The sequence below is a fragment of the Brachypodium distachyon genome, chromosome 1, assembly GCF_000005505.3.
Source record: "Brachypodium distachyon strain Bd21 chromosome 1, Brachypodium_distachyon_v3.0, whole genome shotgun sequence".
NCBI classification, from domain to species: Eukaryota; Viridiplantae; Streptophyta; class Magnoliopsida; order Poales; family Poaceae; genus Brachypodium; species Brachypodium distachyon.
The window spans coordinates 16,024,715-16,048,168 of NC_016131.3; the positions used below are offsets into that span (position 1 = coordinate 16,024,715).

Consider the following 23,454-nt stretch of genomic DNA (forward strand, 5'->3'; position numbering starts at 1 on the left):
TCTTCAGAAGCATTGTGTGCCGGTTTGGTGTGCCTAACAGCATTATCACCGACAACGGCACGCAATTCACGAGCGCGGCGTTCCAAGCCTACTGCGAAGACATGGGCACTAAGCTGCGCTTCGCGTCCGTTGCTCGCCCGAGGAGTAACGGACAGGCGGAGCGAGCCAACGCAGAGGTGCTGCTGGGGCTCAAGACGAGAACCTTTCACAAGCTCAAAGGCCACGGGAAACACTGGGTCGAAGAACTCCAGCCCGTGCTGTGGTCCATCCGGACCACACCTAGTCGGGCAACGGGCAAAACTCGTTTCGCACTTGTCTACGGGGCAGAAGCGGTGCTGCCCCTCGAGCTCAAGCACGGATCTCCCCGAGTACGCGCGTACGGCGACACCAGCCAACACGAGCAAAGGGTCGACGATCTAAACTTCATCGAAGAGCTTTGATGCCAGGTTGCTGTGCGAGCCGCGCGCTACCAGCAGGGACTCCGTCGTTATCACGACAGGCGAGTCCGTCCCCGGGGGCTCGAGAACGGAGACCTTGTCCTGCGCCGGATACAAGGAGCGAAGGCCGGGAACAAGTTGACTCCGAAATGGGAGGGCCCCTTCTGGGTAGTGCAGGTGACCAGGCCGGGGGCTGTCCGCCTCGAAACCGAAGACGGCTTGCCGGTGCCCAATACTTGGAATATAGAGCACTTGCGCAAGTTCTACCCATGAAGCGGCGGAGCCCGGCCCTCAGGTGATGCCGCCGATGCATACCTCTCGAACTAGTGTAGCCGGGCAGCCCCCGTGTGTAAACCACTAGTTATTGTGAATAAAGATAAGTGTCTCGCCCCTGAGCTTTGAATTTGCCTTGTTTATTCGCATGTTTTTCCCTCTTCAGTCTCCTGCTTTAAGTGCACAAAGGCGTCTTTCCATACTTGGTTGTGAGCAGGGGGCTGTTGGAGGCCTCGAGAAGATAAACCCGTTGCCGGATCGTTCCGGCACGGGGCATGCAGTTGCCGGGCTTCCCGCAACGGGCATCATTAGACATGCAGTTGCCGGGCTCCCCGCAACGTGCATCACTGGACGTGCCGTTGCGGGGCATGCCGTTGCCGGGCTTCCCGCAACGCGCATCACTGGACATGCAGTTGCCGGGCTCCCCGCAACACGCATCACTGGACGTGCCGTTGCCGGACTCCCCGCAACGTGCACCGCGCAGTCATTGCGCCTGGAAAAGAAAATGCTCACATCCAAGTTTGGTATCGACCCCTTTGTGCCCGGGGGCTGGGAGGCAGGAGGAGTTTTCTTTGTGTTGCTTTGTATAATTTCGTAAATTCTAAATTTTTTTGCAGCACCCCAAGCCTGGTAAGAATCTAACCTGTGGGAAAGGATGGAATCTTGTGCACTGTGGTGCCCGTGGGCTGCCCAAGGGTCCCACCGTCCATCGGTGCCTTGTTTCGGGATGACCGCAGCACAAGAGGCTCACCGCACTCCGAGGCTTTTGACTCGGAAGGGCGCCGCCACATGTGCCACAGTTGCCCGGTGTGCATGACGGCGGAGATTGTATCGCGTTTCAAGGAAGGGGTGCCACGGGTGCTGCGCAGGCTCGTCGCGCGCGGTGGCAAACCCCCCTCCCGCGCCTATAAAGGCGCGCCCCAACCATGGAACGGCTCAGAGCGAAGCCGAGTCCGGGGCTGTTAAGACGGGTGGTGCCATGGAGGCGCGATGGGGGTGCATCCCATCAGCGCTTAGCGTTGACGGGTGCGCGGCCATCGCGCCCCTGCCACATCACCCCATCGAGCCCGCCCCTCGAATGGGTGGCTCCTGGGCGAGGGTCGCCGCAGAGGCACTATGGTGGTGCATCCCATCAACGCTCGGCGCTGACAGGGTGCATTGCTGCAGTGCCCCTGCCGCGCCCCTCCATAGGACACCTCTGCAAGGAGCAGGGGCTGCTGCGGAGACTCTATGGTAGTGCTTGCCATCCATGCCTTGTGCTGACGGGTGCACTATCATAGAGACCCGACCGCATTTCCCTTTAGAGAGCCTTTTTCGGGCGCGGGTCGTTGCGAGGACGCTGTGAAGGCGCCGGTGCCGGCGCTCGCCGCCCGTTCTGGCCCATCACCGCGTCCCTGCCACGGCCCTTGAGCAGTTCTGCTCCCGGGCAACAAGAGCTGTCACATCCCTTGGGACGAGCTCCCCAGAAAAAACCAGGTCTCCCCAGTTGCGGGGGCTGTCGCCGGGAGGCTATAACTTCCTCGCCACCCGTGCCCGCCGTTCGTGGTGGGGCGCAGCTGGCGGCGAGGACGTTATAGCCGCCTTACGGCTGCTCCCGGGGTGGAGTCCTCCTAAGCCAGGGTTCGTCCCTGAAGGCGAGGGTTACCGCGTGAGCGTGGTGGTAGCGTCGGCGGCGGCGGTTGCCACTGGCGGCGATCCTGCCCTCGCGCTCCTGCCGCACCCCTCAGAAACCGTTTTCCCTTGAACAGGTACCCAAGGTGGGCTCCTACCAAGGCAGTGCCCCAGCTGTACTTTACCGCCAAGCATCACGAGGCATTGGACCGAACAGAAAAGCTAAGTGTCTGAACATGAACGCTGAATTCACTAAGAACTGAACGAAATTGAGCACTGTCTCGGTGGGTGTAGCCCCTGATCCTGCGCGTAGCCGGAGTGTTAAAGGGATGCTTGCGGGGGACCCCGTGTGGCTTCGCGGGTCCGTCCCGGAGGGGCACGGCTTGGAGTAGTTACCCCGCAAGTAGAGTAGCTCCCCGCTACCGCTTGGCCCCAGGTCGGCACCACGGGCCTGTCCCGGGTCCCTGGTCTGGTCAAGGGTGAGGCGTGCGCGAGTCCCCCGCAACACAAGGCGAAACACGCAAAGGCTAAAAGGGCCACCCCGCTAGACAGCACCGGGAACAATGAACATGTCGAAAAAACTTAATTGGTTAAGAATTGGACGCTGCTTCGCCAAGTGTGGCCCCGGAACCCGCGCGTGGCCGGGGTGTGAGGAGGACGCTTGCGGGGGGAGTACGCTCCCCGTGTGGCTTCCGGGTCTGTCCCGGGAGGGCATGACTTGGAGTAGTTACCCCGCAAGTGGAGTGGCTCGCCGACTACCGCTTGACCCCAGGTCGGCACTGCGGGTCCGTCCCGGGTCGCTGGTCTGGTCAAGGGTGGGACGTGCGAGTCCCCGGCAACACAAGGCACGACACGCAAAGGCTAAGGGAACTGCCTCGCGAGGCAGCCCGGAAACAAGGAACAAAAATTGAGCAAATTAAAAAACTTGATTGACCGAGTGCTGAATGATTACATGGACTAATCAAAAGATGATTGTTCAAACGGCGCTAAGCGCCATACTTGCAGGAAAGCGAATTAGAGGAGCTACATTGGGAGCAACGAGCTCGGCTGGAGGCTGCGGCAACTAGTTGTCGCCGTCTTCGGCCGGGGGGTTGGCGGGGACATCAGGCTCCGGCTTCATCTGCATCCGCTAGACGACCTTGTCGACGAACTAGCGCACTGCTTGGGTGTGCGTGGGCTCGTCCTCGCTGTCGGACCAAGCGTCCAGCAGGGACTCGAAGGGAAACTCCGGGTCCCGGAGATGAATCCGCGGGAGGATTGTCCCGGCAACCTCCTGGGCTCAGTTGGCGACTTCGTTGGCGCCGTACCGGGCGATCCAGACGTCGAGCGCCCCAAGCTTCTCCACCAGGTCGGAGAAGAAGGGGATCAGCGTCGTGACGTCTGTCCCGTCCATTTCTGCTGCCTGTAACTCAAACTTGGGCAGCAGGTCGCGCAACGACTGGGCGATCTTCAACAGCTTCTCCGTCTCGATCTGCCGCTGTCCGATCAGCGTACCGTGATGGAGTCGAGCGTCATGCGCGGCCTTTTTAGCCTTGCGGACGTTGCCCTCCATCGCCGCGAGCTCCGCGGTCTTCGCCGCGATCTCGTTGCCGGCCTTGGCAAGCTCCTCCCGGACGGCGGCTAGCTCGGTCTCAAGCCTGGCCGCTCTGTCCTTGGCAGAATTGAGTTCGGCCTCGTGGTGAGCCGCCGCTCTCGCCGCGTCCTCGGTGGCCTCGACTTGCACCTCCAGCATGACGTGGAGGCCTTGGATTTCACCGCGGTAGTTGGCGATCAGGACGCTTTTCTCGTCCAGACGGGACTGGGTCGTCGCGAGCACCTCGGCGTGCTCCTTCCGAGCCACCTCGAGGGTGGCCGCCATCGTGTCCAGCTTCCCCTGAAGCTGCACGCGCTGAGCCTCCAGCTACTGGTGGATCTCGGCCTCCGAGACCATCGGCTCCCAGGCGGCCTCCAGGGCTTGTCGGGCCAACCGTGCCTCCTCTTCGGCGAGGCGCGTCTCCTCGCACAGCCGGGAGAGTTCTCGCCGCTCTCTCTCCACGGCCTCCCGCACCTCGCCGAGCTAGTTCTTGGCGGCGGTGTGGTGCTCCCTCACCTCATTGAAGGAGGTGACGAAAGCCAATTACTGGTCCCTGACGGCGTCCAGGAACCGGTGCCCCCGCTCGAAGATGCTTGGATCCCAGGTAAGGGGGTTCCAAGCGACCCCGGCGAGGGTGCTGAGGTCAGTACCGGGGAGGGCCGTCGAGGACGGTGAAGCCCCTGCTGCTAAAGCGGAGCTGTGCTCGGGGTCGCCAGCCTGCTCCCAGGGGTTTTGCTGTCCTTCCTCAACAACTTCCCCTGCGCCTACGCCCAGGGACTCCGGGGCTGGGGAAGCTTCCCTACTCCTGGCGGGGGTTGCCCCCTGCTGGGCGGCAGGTGAGCTTGCGCCGGCCGCGCCCGCGCCTACGGGCGTGTCGCCGGGCGCAGCCGTCACGGCGGCGGCGGTGCCCACTACTGCCGCTGAGTCCGCCACAGCGGGACTGGATGTGCGAGCCGGTTCCGGCTCCACCTCCGTCCCCATGGCCTCGACGACCGGGTCAAGATCGACCACGGCCGCGCCCGTTCCGGGCATGGGCGCACTTGTGCCTGCAACAACGAAAAGCATGAAGATCGGCGAGTGATGGCGCTATTGAAGACGGACAAGGGTGACCACGGTAGTTACCTTGCGCAGCCGTCGGGCTTGCCAGGGGAGCCTCCCCTGCCTCGCCTGCGCCGGCGGGAGTGTCCAAGAGGCTTGCCGCGGGCGAGCTGCCACTCACTACAGAAAAAAGGTATGTTCATAAATTCGGCTAACAAAAATTGCAATTGTAGAGGAATAACGAGGACATACCGGCTACCGGCCCTGCCTCCATTGGGGCTGGGTCGCCAAGGGACACGCCCGTGTCGCTGCCGGCCCCTGCGGCGGTGGGGTCGGCGGCACCGCTGGTGTCGGCGCGCGTCCTCTTGCTGGGTGTACCGGGCGGGGAATCGCTCCTCGCCCTCTTGCTGGCACCCACCGGCGAGGAGGACTTCGGGGGGTTACGCCGGAGCGCGAAACCCCGGAAGATCCCCCGAGCAGGTGACGCCGTGGGCGCCCGCGGAGTCGTCGTGACCAGGAGAGCTCCGGGTGTCGTCGGCGAGACCGCCGCGGCGCCGGGAGCCAAACTCGCGGAGGCCCCTGCTTCCGGGGCGAAGGCGGTTGCCGGTGACCCCTGCAGGCGCTAGCGCTGCCGTGGTACCGGCGAGCACCCCGGGACCGGCTCCCGCCACGGTGCCGGCGGCTGCCACCAAGACAGAGGCCGCCGCCGAGGCACCCGCGGCCCCTGTTGCTGCGTATGCCGTCGAGGTGCCGACGGGCGCCCCTGAAGCCGCCGCCGCCGCGAGGTTGGTGGCCGCTGCTGGGGCGGACGTTGCCGTCGAGGAGGTAGCCGCGGCCGCTGCAAATGCCCTCGATCTTCTCACGATCAAGGCCGCGCTGTCGCTGCTTTCCTTGTCGTCGTCCTCCACGGCGACGACCTCCGGGGACGCAGCCGCCTGGCCCACCTCATCGTCCAGCGACTGGAAGGAGGGCTAGCTGGGATCGGATCCGCCCCCGCTCTCCTCGAGCGCCTGCTTCTCGCGGGGTGCTTGCGGGGGAGCGTGCGGGACCCGGGTGGGGGTGTCGTCCATCAACCCCCACTCGTTGCAGGGTGGGAAGGCGCCAACGATGTCGCTGAGCGCCTTGACGTCGGCGTGGAGAGAGGAAACCCCCGACGGGAACTCCGTCGATTGGAAGATATCGCCGGAGATCCCCCTCACCCATGTCCTGAGGGTCTCCAAGTCCATGCCGTCCGCCTGGAGGCGTGTCCTGTCCCCGGAACCTGTGTACATCGACGCGGGCCGGGAACGTAGCTGCAGCGGGGCAATACGCCGATGGACGAAGGTACGTGCCACGTCCACATCGGTGAGCCCCGCCAGCCGCAGCGCCTTGATCTTCTCCACGATGGGGGAAAGGTCGGCGTCGCGGTGGTACCTGTCCTGCCAGCCGTTTTGGGGTACCGACAACTCCGTCGGCGACTGGATGAACTCCTGGGGGGTCCTCCACTCGGACCCAGCACCAGTCGCCCCACCACTCTTTTTCAATCTTCTTCCCCGACCGGACGATGAACTCGGACTTCATCTGATCGTGGGCGCGGAAGACCACCCCTGACGACATCGCCTTTGCGTTGTCAATGCGCGGGTAGAAGTAGTGGCAGAAGAGCCCCACCGACGGCATCACCCCCACGAACGCCTCGCAAAGGAACTGGAAGGTGGCGAGGAGGAACAGCGAGGTGGGGTGGAGCTGCGCCACCCGCAACTGATAAGACTCCATCAGTGCGTGAAGGAACAGAGAGAAGGGCGGCACCATGCCGCGGAGGAGGAAGCGCGCGAACACCCGGAAATCGTTGTCCTGGTGCTCGGCGCCCGCCGAGAAGATCTGTGTCTCCCCGTGCTCGTTGAAGCTGGAGGCGACGGCATGCCGGAGCTTCCCCAGCGCCTCGCCGTTATAGCCGGGGCGGAAGAAGGCGACTGTGGCGCGCATCTCCCGCCTTTTCTGGTCCTTGGCGGCGGCCGCTTTGATTGCCGCTTCGGTCTTGCTCGTCGCGGCCTTCTTCGAGGTTTGGACCTCCTTCCCCTTCCTGGTGGTGGGGGGCGCCATGGAAAGCGAGGGCGGAAGCTAGCAGGAGCGCAGGGATGCGAGATGCGGAAGAGGATGGAGACCAAGAGGCAGAGTGTTGTTCCCTTTTTGGCAGCAGTGGTGGCTTTATGACGCCTGGCCGGTTCCGTACCCTACGGGTGCGCGGGTATAACTCCTAATCACTAGGAGTAATGCGCGGAGTGGCCTTAACTATCCTATTTAGGGGGGCGGGGTTAGGGCGGAGATCGTGCGTCCACTCCTCCGCTTGTAACGGCGCCGTACACGGGGCAGCGAAGGGACGAGGGCCCGCGACTGATCGGGGCCCACGCATCGGTTAAGGGCGTAGCCCGGCAACCGACCAGGGGAGACCCTTCCGGGAACAGGTGATGCCGGCCCACGCCCGGGGGCTACTGTCGCACCAGTGACACCTGGGGTACCACCGCTGCGCGATGCGTGGGCCCCGTTTCCGAGTTCCCGGAAATGTCTCATCCCGGGGAGCGTCTATGAGCTCCCCGGCAAGCTACCGGCCCGGAAGGGGCTAGCGGGGCTTCGGGGAATATTCCCGCCTGGTTCCCGGGTGTGTTGGGCCCGGGTGCTTCCCGGGGTCGACTTGCTGGGACTGGGGGTTCCCGGGCGCGTGCCCCCGCCTCGGGCATGGGGCCCAGAGGACAGCGCCACGCGGGCGCGTGGCGGGCGTGGGACGCGCGGTCCCACCAAGGCAAGGAGTAAGGCGCACGGCTCAGTAAACAAGCCGACCGACGGGTAGTTACCCGTCCGATCAAAGGAACAGTGGTTGTCCAATCCTACCCTAGGGTTTTATGCCCCTAGCAGCGGAGGTGGCACCCATGCACGCCACCAGCTCACCGGGGGGAGTTGAGTGCCTCCCTGTTGGACACTTGTAGCCATGCACCGTGGCACCTGTGGCATCCCCTTGAGTATGAAAGGAGGACCCATGCCAACGGTCAGGGCAGGTCGGTTTTTTCAAGGGCTAGGCGGAAGATTAGTTGGCACCTGGGGACGGGCTCATAGCTTCCAGCATTGGCAGAGCGTGGTAAGGGGTACCTAGACACTGAGAGGAAGCCCGGGAACTTGCCCGGACAATTTGTAAACACTCAATTCCAAACTAATACCAGTTCAGACAAACAGGACGTAGGGTTTTACACCTCCGGGTGATCCGAACCTGTGTAAAAAACGTGCGTGTGTTTGTTCTTGGATTAGCGCGCACCACTAGTACTCCATCTCGCCGGTCCCACAGGGCCCTATCGGCCGTGCCGGTGATTGCCGGGGCTCTGCCCAGACGCCCCTACTGCACCTAAAAGGGGGCCGTGGCCGCACGCCCCCAGTGTCAGAGCACCGTGCGACGACAACGGGTGATCGCATTTTCTAAATTTATGCCGGTGGCCTAGTCTCTCGAAGATGCTCGTAGGGTGGGATGTACGTGCGTGTGAGTGCTTGCTTCGGTTGTGTGTTTCCTAAAAAAAATGCATGGCTCAGATCCATGCTTTTCTTTTCTCGCCTATAGCTTCCAGCCGGCGATGTGTAGTCCAGTCAAGACCTTGGCATCCTACTGTCTTAACAAACAACAGAGTCATAGGTTCCTCCACCGGATCGATCCAACGACCCTCAACAGCAATCATCCATGTTCAATAATTACCCTTGCAGCCAGTTGGCTACACACGCATGCATGCATGCCAAATTATCAGTGGTCTCATCTCATCGTACGTCCTCTGTCCGGCCCGGTTTAACGGAGCAGCAGCTAGCTATCTAGTTAGCTGTTCAACACAGACACAGACACAGACAAGGATTAATGCATGTTATCTGGTTTTTCTCTAATGGTAGTTCAGAAGAATGTCAACTGCTTGAGCTGTAGCGCTCCCAAGTAGTACTGCATGTGCGTTTGACCTTGATCACCACCACGCATGTTCGAGCTAGAGCTCCCAAGTTGGCTCCTCGACGCTACGACATTCTGCTTCTGCTCGGAGAATTATTCCCCCGGAAACATCGTCGTTAATCCCTCGCCAGCTAAGCTACCATTCTTAATCTTCAATCCGGGTCTCAGCTCAGACACGGCTGTCCTGTACTCCGTCAACCTCTCCTGTCTTAACTGGAGCTAAAGCTAAGCTATAAATACGGGAGCAGATAAGCAGCGTCTTCTCATCACCAAATTAAGCTAGCTAACTGCCTAGCTCGATCGAGTGACCAGGAATTACAGCTGAGAGCTAGCGACGATGGCCAAGCTGTTGGTCGCGCTGGCCGTGTTGCTGGTCGCGTTAATGGGCTGCGTGGCGCGGCCTTGCCAAGCAGGGTACGGGTATCCCAACCCGATGCCGCCCGCCCCGGGGAGGCCCAATCTTCCGCCTCCTGCCCAGGGGCCCAAGGCACCTTGCCATCCACCACCTGGTCCAAGGGCGCCGATGAGACCTCCGCCGCCAAGCTCTCCCCCACCGCCCGCTCCGATAAGCACACCCAGCTCACCGCCACCTGCTCCCATAAGCACACCCAGTCCTCCGCCCCCTGTCCCAATAACCACACCAAGCCCTCCGCCTCCTGCCCCGATAAGCCCATCGAGTCCACCGCCACCCGCACCGATAAGCACACCCAGCCCACCTCCGCCCACACTCAGCCCTCCACCGCCTGCCCCGATAAGCACACACAGCCCTCCTTCGCCCACAGCAAGCCCTCCGCCGCCCGCCCCGATAAGCACACCAAGTCCACCTCCACCAGCCCCGGTAAGCACGTCCAACCCACCCCCACCCGTCCCTATAAGCACACCGAGCTCACTGCCGCCCACACCGAGCCCTCCGCCTCCCGTCCCGATAAGCACACCCAGCCCTCCGCCACCCGCCCCAATAAGCACACCCAGCCCTCCGCCTCCCGCCCCAATAAGCACCACCAGCCCACCGCCGCCCACACCTAGCCCTCCGCCTCCCGCCCCGATAAGCACACCGGGCCCACCTCCGCCGACCCCGAGCCCTCCGCCGCCCGCCCCGGTAAGCACACCCAGCCCACCGCCACCCACACCTAGCCCCCCGCCGCCCGCCCCGATAAGCACACCGAGCCCACCGCCTCCCACACCCAGCCTTCCACCTCCCGCCCCAATAAGCACACCGAGCCCACCGCCACCCACACCTAGCCCTCCGCCGCCCTCCCCGATAAGCACACCGAGCCCACCGCCGCCAACACCTAGCCCTCCGCCTCCTCCACCATCCACGCCTAGCCCCCCGCTGCCGACCCCGAGCCCACTGCCTCCACAGGGACTCACCGTCGGCCACTACAACAATATATGTCTCCAAGCAGAAGCCATTGTCAGAAATGCTGTCAGTGCGGCTAGCGCCGGCACCATGGCCGGGCTCATCCGTCTCTTCTTCCATGACTGCTTCATCCGGGTAAGATTTATCTTGCTAATGCATTTTCATGCATATGCATGCAAACAAATATCACCATATATACCGTTGATCGACGGTTGAACGTTACCTGCAGGGTTGCGATGCCTCCGTGCTGCTTGACCAGACCGATCCCAACAACCCGCCGGAGAAGCTCGGCGTCCCAAACCTGACCTTGCGAGGGTTCGAGGTGATCGACGCGGCCAGCGCCAAGATCCTGGAGGCATGCGGCAATGTCGTCTCATGCGCCGACATCCTGGCCTTCGCCAGCCGCGACGCCACCTTCTTCCTCAGCGGCAGGAAGGTCGACTTCGACATGCCTGCCGGCCGCTTCGACGGGAACGTGTCCTTGGCCAGCGAGACGCTCCCGAACCTGCCGCCGCCATTCGCCACCGTGAACGACCTCAAGGCCAATTTTGCCTCCAAGGGGCTCACCGCCGACGAGATGGTCACCCTCTCCGGCGCACACACCATCGGAGTCTCCCACTGCTCGTCCTTCTCCAGCCGCCTCACCAGCACTTCCGACATGGAACCTGGGCTCAAAAGCTCCCTGCAGAGTCAATGCAGTTCCAACACCGGCAGCGACAACACGGTCTCACAAGACTTGAGGACCCCCGACCAGCTGGACAACCAGTACTACAAGAACGTGCTCAGCCGCCAGGTGCTCTTCGAGTCAGACGCCGCGCTCTTGACGGCGACGGACACAAGCGCGGCAGTGCGCGCCAACGCCGGGGACACGGGCCAGTGGGAGGAGAAGTTCAAGGCAGCCATGGTGAAGATGGGTGCCATCGAGGTCAAGAGCAGAGCCAACGGCGAGATCAGGAGGAGCTGTCGCGTCGTTAACACAAGATAGAGATCATGGGCTGCTTGCGATCAGATCGATCCATTGCAAGTTCTCGACGACTTGTGAATAAGCTCGCGCTTTCTCCCTGTGCTTGGAATTTGGATTAGTTCCCATTTGTTGCTTAACCCTTTCTTTTACATCTCTCTCTCTCTCGATTCTTTCCAATTTGTATTACCTCCTCTCTAGTGTTGTACTAGTTTCTCGTTTGACTTACACTAATTGTAACATTTTGTACAATGATGTGAAGAGATCATAATGGTTCTTTAATTATTCAGATTTATATGTGTGATATATGTCCACTTTTAAAGAAGAATTTCTATGCTGAGATGTGATTTATATGTTATCACAAGTATTTAGTAATTAATAGTCGTGGATTCTTATTGCCATCACAAACTCTTTTTACATAGAAAAAAATGTTACACTTACATTATACTGGACCGGTAAGACCTGATCAACAAACTTATACAAACTTATGGCATTCTGGCTTGGCTTCACGAAGTGCTCAAGACGGCTTTACCCCCAGTCCAATTACATGTTGTCACTGAGAAATAACGACATGGTACGTACTGCCCAAATACGATGAAGCGTGAGACCACGAAGCGGTGAAGAGCGGTAAGAAGATGCGGAGCCAGGCGTCGGAGCGTTGTTGCACGATGCAACGAGGTGTCATGTGGCGACGTTCCTTGTGGAGCGGGGCACCAGGCGTGGCCTGAATGCCTGACGTGAGTACGTGACATAACGGAGTATTTTTTTAGATGCCCATCAATTTTTTTTATCATGGAAAATAATTCTTTGTTCTTTGAGTCAACAAATCAGTACGGGAACAATTATGCCATATATGATTTTAACTATAATTATAGATTTATTTCACTTTTGCACACTAAACAAATTATCTAATATCTAATTAAAGTAACATAAATTTTACGACGTAGATTGATCCAAAGTGTTGTCGTACGGCTAAGATTAATTAGGAGATAATAAAGCCCTTTGCGATGTTGTATAGATCTAACTCCTAATTGGAAAAGAACTACAAGACAAGTAGACGGGGTGCATAACACATGATGCAGATATAATTTAGAAAGAATATTACTGCACAAAGTGGTTGTGTTAAAACCGACAAAGTCTCAATTCTCATCATTGAATAAAATATATATTAGAGTAATAATATGTGTTTCTTAGGGTCGCTCTCATTGCCAATAAAGTATTCATGAATAATATGAATGTACAATGTCCAAAATGATTTTGCAAAAGTTTTAGAGTCCAGATTTGCCATAACTTAATAAAAGCAATCCAATCAAAGTGTGATGATCCATAAATCAACCACGAAGAAAAAAGGAAAATCGGAAACTACAAATTTATCATATGTTCGAGACCTTAAGACTCCAGCAAAAAAGTCAAACCGGAACTAACTACTCCTGCTATCGTGGCATCCTGCCATGCCACAACCACAACATGAGATGTTCAGCAAATGATGTGATGCTGAAAAGGGATAGATTTTGAAAAAAGAAATAGAAATGAAAAGATTGTGGCGTAAATGATATGTGTATCAGATGGAAAAACATGTCTAGCAGGCACATTCATCTTCCATACATCCACAGATGCACTGTTGCCGGATCCATGCCCGCGTCAACATCCGTTGGCCAGTAGCGAGAGATGTTCGACTTTAGGTATCCGATGTGCGGCCGTGGATTTGGGACCATCCATGGTAGATTGGCTACCGGCTGGTGTTTCGTTGCGAGAGAAACAAACATAACAAAATAAGGGAGATTTCATGGAAAACGTAAAAAAAGAATCGAAGAAGTCACATAGGCCAATGGATGACGGGCCTAATAGATATCAGTTCTTACTGCATTATCCAGACAAAAAATCACTAAGGATAAGAAAAGGCTAAACGTCTATAGTCGATGTCTAAAATAAAAAAAATTCAAATATCTGAAATAATTGAAAAAAACTACATTACCTGTAGAAGATCAACACTTTGTATTGCACATGATGTTAATAAAACAAAACTCTTTCACTAAAATATGTAGTGACTAACTAATCTACAATATATTGTGTTATGAATTAAAAACCATCAAAGTATTCCGAACTATATATTTTGATATATAAATAATATAACAAATCAAATATTTCAAAAATCATTGAACATTTCCAAATAAAATACATCGAAATTGCATACAAAATGGATCTATGGTAAAACAAAAACATAAAAAAATCATTTCATTATACAATTCTAGCCGCGCAATCTACGCGGGTCACCCCGCTAGTGTTATTACTAAGGTTACAGATATTATTAATTCTGGAGTTGTTAACAAATTGTTACGAAGTAATGAACATTTGTAGCATGTATAAGAATATTCTCTGGACCAAGAGAATATCAAATTATTTTGAATATGGAAAAATATTTATTATTTATTTATTTTTTGAGCAGTGGAAAAATATTTATAGACTGCGTCTCATGCACGCGTGACAGCCCACACATATTGTGAGGTATGCTGCCTACAAGACAGTCAGACACAGACACAGACACAGACAAGGATTAATGCATGTTATCTGGTTTTTCTCTAATGGTAGTTCAGAAGAATGTCAACTGCTTGAGCTGTAGCGCTCCCCAAGCAGTACGTGCATGTGCGTTTGACCTTGATCACCACCACGCATGTTCGAGCTAGAGCTCCCAAGCTGGCTCCTCGACGCGACGACATTCTGCTTCTGCCCCGGAGAATTATTGCCCCGGAAACATCGTCGTTAATCCCTCGCCAGCTAAGCTACCATTCTTAATCTTCGGGTCTCAGATCAGACACGGCTGTCCTGTACTCCGTCAACCTGTCCTGTCTTAACTGGCGCTAAAGCTAAGCTAGCTAGCTATAAATACGAGAGCAGATAAGTAGCGTCTTCTCATCACCCAAGCTAGCTGCCTAGCTAGCTCGAGTGCTCGAACATCGGCACCCACAAGGAATTACAGCTGAGAGCCAGCGACGATGGCCAAGCTGTTGGCGGCCGTGTTGCTGGTCGCGCTGCTGGGATGCGTGGCGCAGCCTTGCCAAGCAGGGTATGGATATCCCAACCCGATGCCGCCCACCCCGGGAAGACCGAGTCTTCCGCATCCTGCCCCGAAGCCCAGGAAACCTTCCCATCCACCGCCCGGTCCAAGGGCACCGAGGCCTCCGCCGCCTGTTCCAAGGACGCCGAGCTATCCTCCACCGCCCGCCCCAATAAGCACAGGCAGCCCACCGCCGCCCGCCCCCATAAGCACGCCAAGCCCACCGCCGCCCACACACAGTCCTCCGCCCCCCGCCCCGATAAGCACACCCAGCCCTCCGCCCCCCGCCCCGATAAGCATACCCAGGCCCCCTCCGCCCACACCTAGTCTTCCGCCTCCCACACCCAGCCCTCCGGCTCCCGTTCCGATAAGCACACCCAGCCCACCTCCGCCCACACCTAGCCCTCCGCCGCCCGCCCTAATAAGCACACCAAGCGCACCTCAGCCCACACCTAGCCCTCCACCTCCTGCCTCGATAAGCACATCCAGCCCACCTCCACCCACATCCAGGCCTCCGCCGCCCGCCCCGATAAGCACACCAATCCCACCTCCGCCCACGCCTAGCCCTCTGCCTCCTGTCCCGGTAAGCACACCCAGCCCACCTCCGCCCACATCCACGCCTCCGCCGCCCGCCCCAATAAGCACACCAAGCCCACCTCCGCCCACGTCTAGCCCTCCGCCTCCCGCCTCGATAAGCACACCCAGCCCACCTCCACCCACACCAATCCCTCCTCCACCTGCCCCGATAAGCACACCCAGTCCACCGCCGCCCATACCTAGCCCTCCTCCGCCAACACCCAGCCCTCCGCCTCCTCCACCATCCACGCCTAGCCCCCCGCCGCCGACCCCGAGTCCACCGCCTCCGCAGGGACTCACCGTCGGCCACTACAACAATATATGTCTCCAAGCAGAAGCCATTGTCAGAAACACTGTCAGCGCAGCTAGCGTCGGCACCATGGCTGGGCTCATCCGTCTCTTCTTCCACGACTGCTTCATCAGGGTAAGATTTCTCTTGCTAATGCATTTTCATGCAAACAAATATCACCATTTAACGTGATTTACCGTTGATCGACGGTTGACCGTTACCTGCAGGGTTGCGATGCCTCCGTGCTGCTTGACCAGACCGATCCCAACAACCCGCCGGAGAAGCTCGGCGTCCCAAACCTGACCTTGCGAGGGTTCGAGGTGATCGACATGGCCAACGCCAAGATCCTGGAGGCGTGCGGCAACGTCGTCTCATGCGCCGACATCCTGGCCTTCACGGGCCGCGATGCCACCTTCTTCCTCAGCGGCAGGAAGGTCGACTTCGACATGCCTGCCGGCCGCTTCGACGGGAACGTGTCCTTGGCCAGTGAGACGCTCCCAAACCTGCCGCCGCCATTCGCCACCGTGAATGACCTGAAGGCCAATTTCGCCTCCAAGGGGCTCACCGCCGACGAGATGGTCACCCTCTCCGGCGCGCACACCGTCGGAGTCTCCCACTGCTCGTCCTTCTCCAGCCGCCTCACCAGCACTTCCGACATGGAACCCGGGCTCAAAAGCTCCCTCCAGAGTCAATGCAGTTCCAACACCGGCAGCGACAACACTGTCGCACAGGACTTGAGGACCCCCGACCAGCTGGACAACCAGTACTACAAGAACGTGCTCAACCGCCAGGTGCTCTTCGAGTCAGATGCCGCGCTCTTGAAGGCGACGGACACAAGCGCGGCTGTCCGCGCCAACGCCGGGGACACGGGCCAGTGGGAGGAGAAGTTCAAGGCAGCAATGGTGAAGATGGGTGCCATCGAAGTCAAGAGCAGAGCCAACGGCGAGATCAGGAGGAACTGCCGCGTCGTTAACACAAGATAGACGATCATCCATTGCAAGTTCACGACGGCTTGTGAATAAGCTCGCGCTCTCCCATGTGCTTGGAATTTGGATTAATTCCCGTTTGTATTTACCTCCAGCCCTCTTAGTGTTGCATTAGTTTTCTCGTTTGACCTAACATTTTGTACAACAACAATGTGAAGATCGATCATAGTGGCTCTTCAATTATTCAGATTTATACGTATGCTGTGCATGATTTATGTGTTATCACAAGCATTTACTAAGGTTACATTATACTAGTTTCTGGAGTTGTTAAAAAATTGTACGAAGTAATGAACATTTTTAGATGAGAATATTTTCTGGACCACGAGAACATCAAATTATTTTGATTACGGCGAAATGTTTATAGACTGCGACTCATGTACATGTGACGGCCCACATAACGTTAACTTACCAAATGGGCTGAAACTCGGGCCGGCCTAGTGCGAGATACTGGGCTGCTTCCACCGTGCGCCATGGACCGCATGGGCCGACCGAGTCAGAAAATCGCAAGAGCGCACGCACAACACACCTGGGCTTTACAGATCGACACAACAAGCGAGCAAAAAAAAAACACGCAAGCAAAGGTCCATTTGTTCGTTCTGTTTTGGCCGAAGTTCGCTGCAGATTATTGCTCCAGTACATCACAAAGTTCGCCCATGGGCCATGGTCCGGCAACAGCAGATTGACACAAAAGATGCCAGACCACACACACACCACACAACACTTTACACCTTGGTGAAGCGGAGGTAACCCTTCTTGGAAGGCAGATCAGCGGTCTCGAACCCCTGCGGGAACAGCTTCTTGGCCTCCTCGTCGGACACACTGGGCCCAATCACCACCTTCTCCCCGGGCTTCCAGTTGGCCGGGGTGGCCACTTTGCCCTTGTGCTGGGCCGCCGTGAGCAGCGAGTCCACGGCCCGGAGCACCTCGTCCATGTTCCGGCCCGTGCAGGACGGGTACAGGAAGCTGAGCTTGACCATCTTGTCCGGCCCAACAATGTGCAGCGTCCGGGACGGGAGCTTCCCCTGCGCGTCCTTCTCGTCCGGGTCCACCATGTTCAGCTGCTTGATCGCGTCCCGGTTCGGGTCCGCCATTATCGGGTAGCTCACCTTGCTCCCAGGCTAATAACAGAATTAATTAATCAACCTAATTATTTAGATTTATGTATGAATAAATAAATTGAATTTTCTGAAGAGAATTTATGTATGTATGTGTTTAATTTAATTTAACCTTGTAGGCCTCGATGTCCTTGGTCCACTCCTTGTGGGAGGCCACGTCGTCGCAGGAGATGCCCAGCAGCTTGACGCCACGCTTCTGGAACTCGCTGGCGTAGTGCGCCATGGCCGACAGCTCCGTCGTGCACACCGGGGTGAAATCCCCTGAATTTAGGCAGAAGATAATTAATTAGGACCAGAAATTAAATTAAGCATTTTATGAGTGTAATTTAACATACCGGGGTGGGAGAAGAGGATGACGTAGGAGTCGGCGACGTAGTCGTGGATGCAGATCCTGCCGCAGGTGGAGTCCAGCTCCAGGTTCGGCACCGTGTCGCCGATCGTCAGCCCCGGCATGGTTGAAAACACTCTTAGCTAATGCCAGACCACTAGTTGCTTGCTCACTGTGTTTGTTGCTGGCGATGAAGGCGCAAAGGGGGAGAGGACTCTCTTTATAGAGGCGAGATGCGGCGAAGGGGAGCGAGGACAAGTGTCAGCGTGGGGTGTTGCATGGATGGCACGTGGTTGGGTTCGTGGCAGCGGCACGGGATGACGTGGCTGATGCGTTGGACCTGCCCACCGACGCCTGTGCGACCGACCGTATCGGAAGGAAAAAAAAGATAGGAGTTTGGTGACTGCCTGCTCGTGGGCTCGGATTGGTGTGTGGGCCGGTCTGTAGGATGGACCGTGCTGCATGCCGCGCTCGATCGGGCCAGTGAGCGTGTTGACGAGCTATGGGCCTATGATCTTTCCGTTTACATGGGCCTTTCCGTTTCTATGGTCCTTTCCGTTTGATTAAAGCAACTCGTGCTGGTCGGAATTAATGGGAAGACATGAAATGCCAATTGCATTTTCGTCGTTTTCGCGCCGTTTCTTGGGTTGGGTGTGTATTTCGGCCATGCCAAATTAGGCTCGGTATAATGCCACCATATAACCGTTGATCTTTCCAGAAAAGAAAACATCTGCTTTCAAATTTTTGAAACGTGGAGAAGCCCGGGAAAACTCACTTGAGAGCATACCATATCTGCACCTACTACTCTCCGACCAAGTTTATATACAAAAAACGTGAAAACAACCACATTCACATCCTAAATGTCATAACTCGATCATTTTCACATCCACGTGGCCCCAAACCATTAGCTGTATTTCCCTCCGTAAATTCAAATCTTACTAATCTGTTCTAACCAGCTAGCTTACAAATAGCCTTTCTCCCTGGCTGACAAAGCAATCGTCTTCTTCACCATAATCCATCGCCGTTGTGGAGAAGTTGCATACGCAGTAGATAATCCATCACCTGACGCGTCGGCGGCGGCGCCATCAACAGCGCGAAGTCCATACGGTATAATACATTTCTGCCTCTCTGGTTCTTTCCCTGCAAAAAAACAAACTCCTGGTTCCTCACCGTTGCATATGTTCAGGGTTTGCTTAACGCTCCAAATTAAAATGGGCACTGCATATATTCATTTTCTGAGTAGATCTGATACATATTGTTGGCATATGTCTCGTGAGGATTTTACTTTATCATGATGTTTCAGAGAATGTCGAGTTCAAGTGATATCTGTCAAATCCTTCATCGTCTGTGAGACTAATTTAAGTCCAGTTATTTATTTTTCTTGGCGATGCATCATCTTGATGACACAACAAGGAAATAAAATTCCCCCATGCATTATCTATATTTTTTCAGTTATTCGCATTTACTAATATGTTGGAATTGCAACATCACTGAAAATTTGTGTTGTTCAAGACATATATCTTATGAAAGCATAGCATGCATCTCGTTAATTCTAAGATTGAATTTCAATCTTTTTTGGAGGTATATCATGATCTTCATGAGGTTTATTTTTGCGGGTTTTTTCTTCCAAATTTAGTTTCGCCATACACCTAGTGAGTTATCTATGATCCTACTGGATTGCACAGATCTCCACATTCATACAACCATCAAATCAACACTGATCACATATTCAGATCAAATGTCTCACTACGTTCTGTTAATATATATATATCACTGTTTCTTATGAAATTTTGACAAGAATTTGGTCGTATAGACATCAAACAGTTTGTAGCATGATATGGTCAAAATGTTATACAACATGATTATGGCTTAGCAAGTTTTTCATGTCTTGTTAGCAGTGCAACTCTTCATAAATATGCCAAAATATATGATTATATTTAATTGCACAAGTTCTATGATTTTGCAATTTGAATGTTCCTTTTGTCTTCATGCATGTTATTCTCCTATACTTCTTCAGGTGCTTACGTGCCCACACCATCTTGAGAACCGATCGGATTTTCTCTCCTTCAAAAACCCAGTACGATATCGTGATCATCTTAAACCCTTTTGCACACTGCACACGGCTTTGCGATGGCGAGATCAAACACCCACCGTCAATGTGATTTGGATAACCTCGAAGGACCTGCCATCGAGGCCATAACTTCGCATATGGACATCATCAGCACGGAGTACCTGGCTGCCTACTCAAAATTGATGTTCCGCGCCATCGCCACCAACAGGCAGCTCCCTTTTGAGTTACCCTGCTTGTTGATGCCTGATTTGGCCACATGGAAAGATTACGACAACCAGGATGAATGGGTGGTGAATGTCGTGCCACTCGACATGCCTCCTTTCCGTGCCAACATGCCATTCTTGCATGATAAATTCTGGGTTGGTGGCAAAGGTGACTGGCTCGCCACTATCAACAAAGCCGGACATTGTTCGCTGGTGAACATCTACACTCGTCGAGTTATCGACCTTCCATCGATGGAGACAGCTAAGATTCACCGTAGAGGCCCTTCCGACATGTGCGAAATGTTTCAGATGGGCTGGACCCAGCTAAAATTGCAAAAGATTGTAGTGTGCCAAGTTCCTACGGAAGCTGGTGCATACTCTGATTACAAACTCATTGCATTGTTCGACCACACAGTTGCCTACCTGAGAGGCAATGAGCATGGGTGGAGATCGCTCCGCAACAGCTTTGTAGGAGTTCCACGGAATTCTGATGCCATAGAACACAATGGCATCATTTTCGTGGTTGAAGCAGATGATGGCTCTATACTCTGTTGGGATCGTGCCAATAACGGTAATCTTCAACTTCAGCGTTGTTACATTTATTTTAATTAATATGAAATTTCCCTCTGATGTGCATGAAAAACAAAGGAATATGACATCTCATACTGCAACATGGTAAGAGAGTGCTTGTTGGATATGATTAGGAATCATACTCACCGCATTGAAATCAATATCATATGTATAGCTGCTATAAGTAAGATTTATAACTTTGTTATATGTCCTTAGAGATTTATACCATGACTGGAATTAAAAAACTGCATATGAATGAATGAATGAGCCCCGTAATTTGTTTTGCTACACTTATAATACGAATGATAAGACCCTTGCTATGGATGTGAATACACCCACCCTGCCATGCATGGATAGAATACCATGCATGTGTATTAACATTGTCATTCTGAGTATGAATGGATGCACATTTCCTATCAATAAGTTTTGCTTCTATTTGAAATATGAATGTACCTTGCCCTGGACAGAATTAATACTGTGATAGCCAATGTAACCATTCTAAATATGAATGGGTGTACATTTCCTGTTCTTATGTTTTGATTTCATTTTTTTTTTGGAGTATACGTTTTGATTTCATTTTGAATATGAATGTGGCAGGTGACATTTGCCTCCCCTTCAAAATCCCACCACCCTTGGAGGAACAGCGGCCCGGATTATGGTTCCTCGCACGTTCCGCCAATGAACAACAATTGATGATCATTCGCACGTACGGCTCGCCGATTGGTGGTGAAGTAAACATCCCATACCTCTGTCGTACCGTATGCGAGTATGCTGGGTTTGGTTGTCACATCTTCAGGAGGGATACCAGCTCCATTCGGCCAGGCATTTCTACTTGGTCGAGAGTACACACCCTCAGCACACACTCTCTGTTCATCGGCATCAACTATCCAATGAACCTCCATATTCGTGAACCTCAGGATCCTGACAACAACGTATTCCCCTTCATGAGGAGAAACTGTGTCTACACCTCATACCACGAGTTTCGGGTAGATCGTCACTCTCCTGAAATCCGCCGCTTCAGCATGCAGCAAGAAGAGGGCCAGCTTGCGCCAGGCATCAGCCTGCCAGGTCCTGGTTGGTTCACCCGAAAGGCGGCTATGTGGTTCAAGCCCAGTCTGGACAATATACAAACATGGGCTCATATATAGACAGAAGGCGCATGGTGCCCGGCTATCTTTTGTAATTAATTATAAGTAATTTTGCTTTGTGTTGGAATGTACCGATGTATGTAGCGATATTACCGAAACCCTAACACATTCGTGGGGGGATTGGAGAAGATTGGCAGGGATTTGACCTCAAATCCCAACAATCCCGGCCAATCCCCACCGGGATCTTCATAACCGAACGAAGCCTTAGGGGCCGGGAACAAATAATCTTTCACTTATGTATTCAATATATTAAATAAGAAAATAACAAGTGTATCCGTTCTTATCAACTCAATATCTTAAATAAGCAATCAAAAATTCTAATCGGATAAACTCAAAAGATAAACAAACCCTATTAAGCATGTGTGTAAATAGTACACAAGATAAATAGTCCTAAACAGATTGGTTATACACATGCAATCCTTTTATAGAAACGAATCAAAGATGTTTTCTCTTTGATTAGTGACCTCAACATCATCCCTGGCAAAATTGGGTGCCTGGTCCGAGCCTGAGATTTTCTTCTTCTTTACCTGTTCAGGTAAGCACGTGATCAACCCGGCCGAGACACCAACGACCATACACAGCCGATCAAAGGACTCGCTCTTCATCGTTACACTATTTACTAACCTCACACACTCACACTAACTACTAACATCGCAGCAACTGACTACTGAACAAAACAAAAGAAACACTGACACAATACCTCTTGCATGCAACGTTAGCACGTTAGTGCTGCAAGACACACAACTAGCTAGGTAGAAGCCATGAGCTTAATACTTAGGCTTTGAGCTGAAGGTCTTTTACATTTCTCACTTCTAACAGCACCGGTGAGGTTGAGAGAGAACCCACCAGGAGCGGACAGCGAGGCGCAATGCGTATGTGGCGTGCTGGTAGATCAGACTGCAGCGACCATTTCAAGAAGTGTATATGAGGAGTTAAGAACAGCAGCGCGGCCGGATCGGACAAAAAACGCCTATGGATGTGGTGCTGTGAATGCTACCTAGTGGCAGCCGGTTCTTCCATGGAAATGGTGCTGGTTGTGGTTGGACAGGTTATAGGATAGGAGAAGTATGTCTTTTTTCTTCTCCTAACTTTTTGTCGCTTTGGGTTGTAATAACTAACTGAGATCTGATCGCTATATATCTGTGACTTCAAGAATATTAAGGTCGTGAGAATCGATTGATGCAGAGGAGCCGTGGTAATATGGTCTCCTTTTTGAAAGAAAAATAATAATAATTTTGATCATTCATGAAGAAGAAGAACGAAAACAAAACAGAGAGGTCATGACATATTGATTGTCAAACAGATCATCATGTCGTGTTTAGTCGTATTGGCTTACCGTAACACCCTATGTAATTCTTAACTTTGGCATTTCACCCCTAGCTCATCAAATATTCCTAACGTCAAATCATGACCGTTAAATATTAGATGATTTAATGATCTAAACAATTTGGATGATTTGAAATAACATGATGTCTTCCCTCGGGAACCATATTATGCTTTTACTATATACGTAGGCTATCAAATATATATCTCCTGGTAAATTAATTCTTGGCCCTTAAATATGAGACCTAATGGTCAAAATAATTCAGATGTTATGGATTAAAATATTGTTTCTTGCTTCGGGAACCCCTCTTTTGTGCTTTTAGTGTATAGATTATCAAATTACATATATCTCTCACCGTTAAACATGAGATGTATTGGTCTAATTAGTTCTGATGACATGGATTAACATGGTGTCTTGCCCTAGAAACTGTATTATGATTTTATTATAAAATAGGGCAGAACTGATGATGCTCCGCCGTTGAATTGACGCGCATCCGCCTCACGTACCCTAGTGATGATCCCTTTATTTCATTCGTGGGGCCTTTTTTCAGGGGGTTGGGTGTGTTGACGACCATACCAAATTAGCCT

At 53.8% G+C, this 23,454-nt stretch overlaps 3 protein-coding genes across 3 annotated transcripts; 2 read left to right on the forward strand and 1 right to left on the reverse strand.

Annotated features, from left to right (window-relative positions):
- The first annotated feature begins 9,159 nt into the window (after window positions 1-9,159).
- On the forward strand, window positions 9,160-11,497 carry LOC100827649 (vegetative cell wall protein gp1). Its single transcript, XM_024460896.1, has 2 exons — window positions 9,160-10,376; window positions 10,471-11,497. The coding sequence occupies exons 1-2, from the start codon at window positions 9,219-9,221 to the stop codon at window positions 11,224-11,226; spliced, it is 1,914 nt and encodes a 637-aa protein (XP_024316664.1). The 5' UTR covers window positions 9,160-9,218; the 3' UTR covers window positions 11,227-11,497.
- Window positions 11,498-14,124: 2,627 nt separating this feature from the next.
- LOC100845344 (tyrosine-protein phosphatase non-receptor type 23) lies at window positions 14,125-16,352 on the forward strand. Its single transcript, XM_024460692.1, has 2 exons — window positions 14,125-15,257; window positions 15,350-16,352. The coding sequence occupies exons 1-2, from the start codon at window positions 14,196-14,198 to the stop codon at window positions 16,103-16,105; spliced, it is 1,818 nt and encodes a 605-aa protein (XP_024316460.1). The 5' UTR covers window positions 14,125-14,195; the 3' UTR covers window positions 16,106-16,352.
- Window positions 16,353-16,667: 315 nt separating this feature from the next.
- On the reverse strand, window positions 16,668-17,730 carry LOC100821892 (1-Cys peroxiredoxin PER1). The gene is made up of 3 exons (XM_003562545.4): window positions 17,559-17,730; window positions 17,336-17,484; window positions 16,668-17,226 (listed from the first exon to the last, which is right to left on the reverse strand). The coding sequence occupies exons 1-3, from the start codon at window positions 17,674-17,676 to the stop codon at window positions 16,831-16,833; spliced, it is 663 nt and encodes a 220-aa protein (XP_003562593.1). The 5' UTR covers window positions 17,677-17,730; the 3' UTR covers window positions 16,668-16,830.
- Between the last annotated feature and the right edge of the window lie 5,724 nt (window positions 17,731-23,454).

Bases quoted from the DNA above. Each gene is read 5' to 3' on its own strand.
- LOC100821892 (XM_003562545.4), bottom strand. From the start codon at position 17,676: ATGCCGGGGCTGACGATCGGCGACACGGTGCCGAACCTGGAGCTGGAC. The intron at 17,485-17,558 runs GTATGTTAAATT...GCCTAAATTCAG, and splicing joins CATCCTCTTCTCCCACCCCG to GGGATTTCACCCCGGTGTGC. The intron at 17,227-17,335 runs GTTAAATTAAAT...TTCTGTTATTAG, and splicing joins AGGACATCGAGGCCTACAAG to CCTGGGAGCAAGGTGAGCTA.
- LOC100845344 (XM_024460692.1), top strand. From the start codon at position 14,196: ATGGCCAAGCTGTTGGCGGCCGTGTTGCTGGTCGCGCTGCTGGGATGC. The intron at 15,258-15,349 runs GTAAGATTTCTC...CGTTACCTGCAG, and splicing joins TCCACGACTGCTTCATCAGG to GGTTGCGATGCCTCCGTGCT.
- LOC100827649 (XM_024460896.1), top strand. From the start codon at position 9,219: ATGGCCAAGCTGTTGGTCGCGCTGGCCGTGTTGCTGGTCGCGTTAATG. The intron at 10,377-10,470 runs GTAAGATTTATC...CGTTACCTGCAG, and splicing joins TCCATGACTGCTTCATCCGG to GGTTGCGATGCCTCCGTGCT.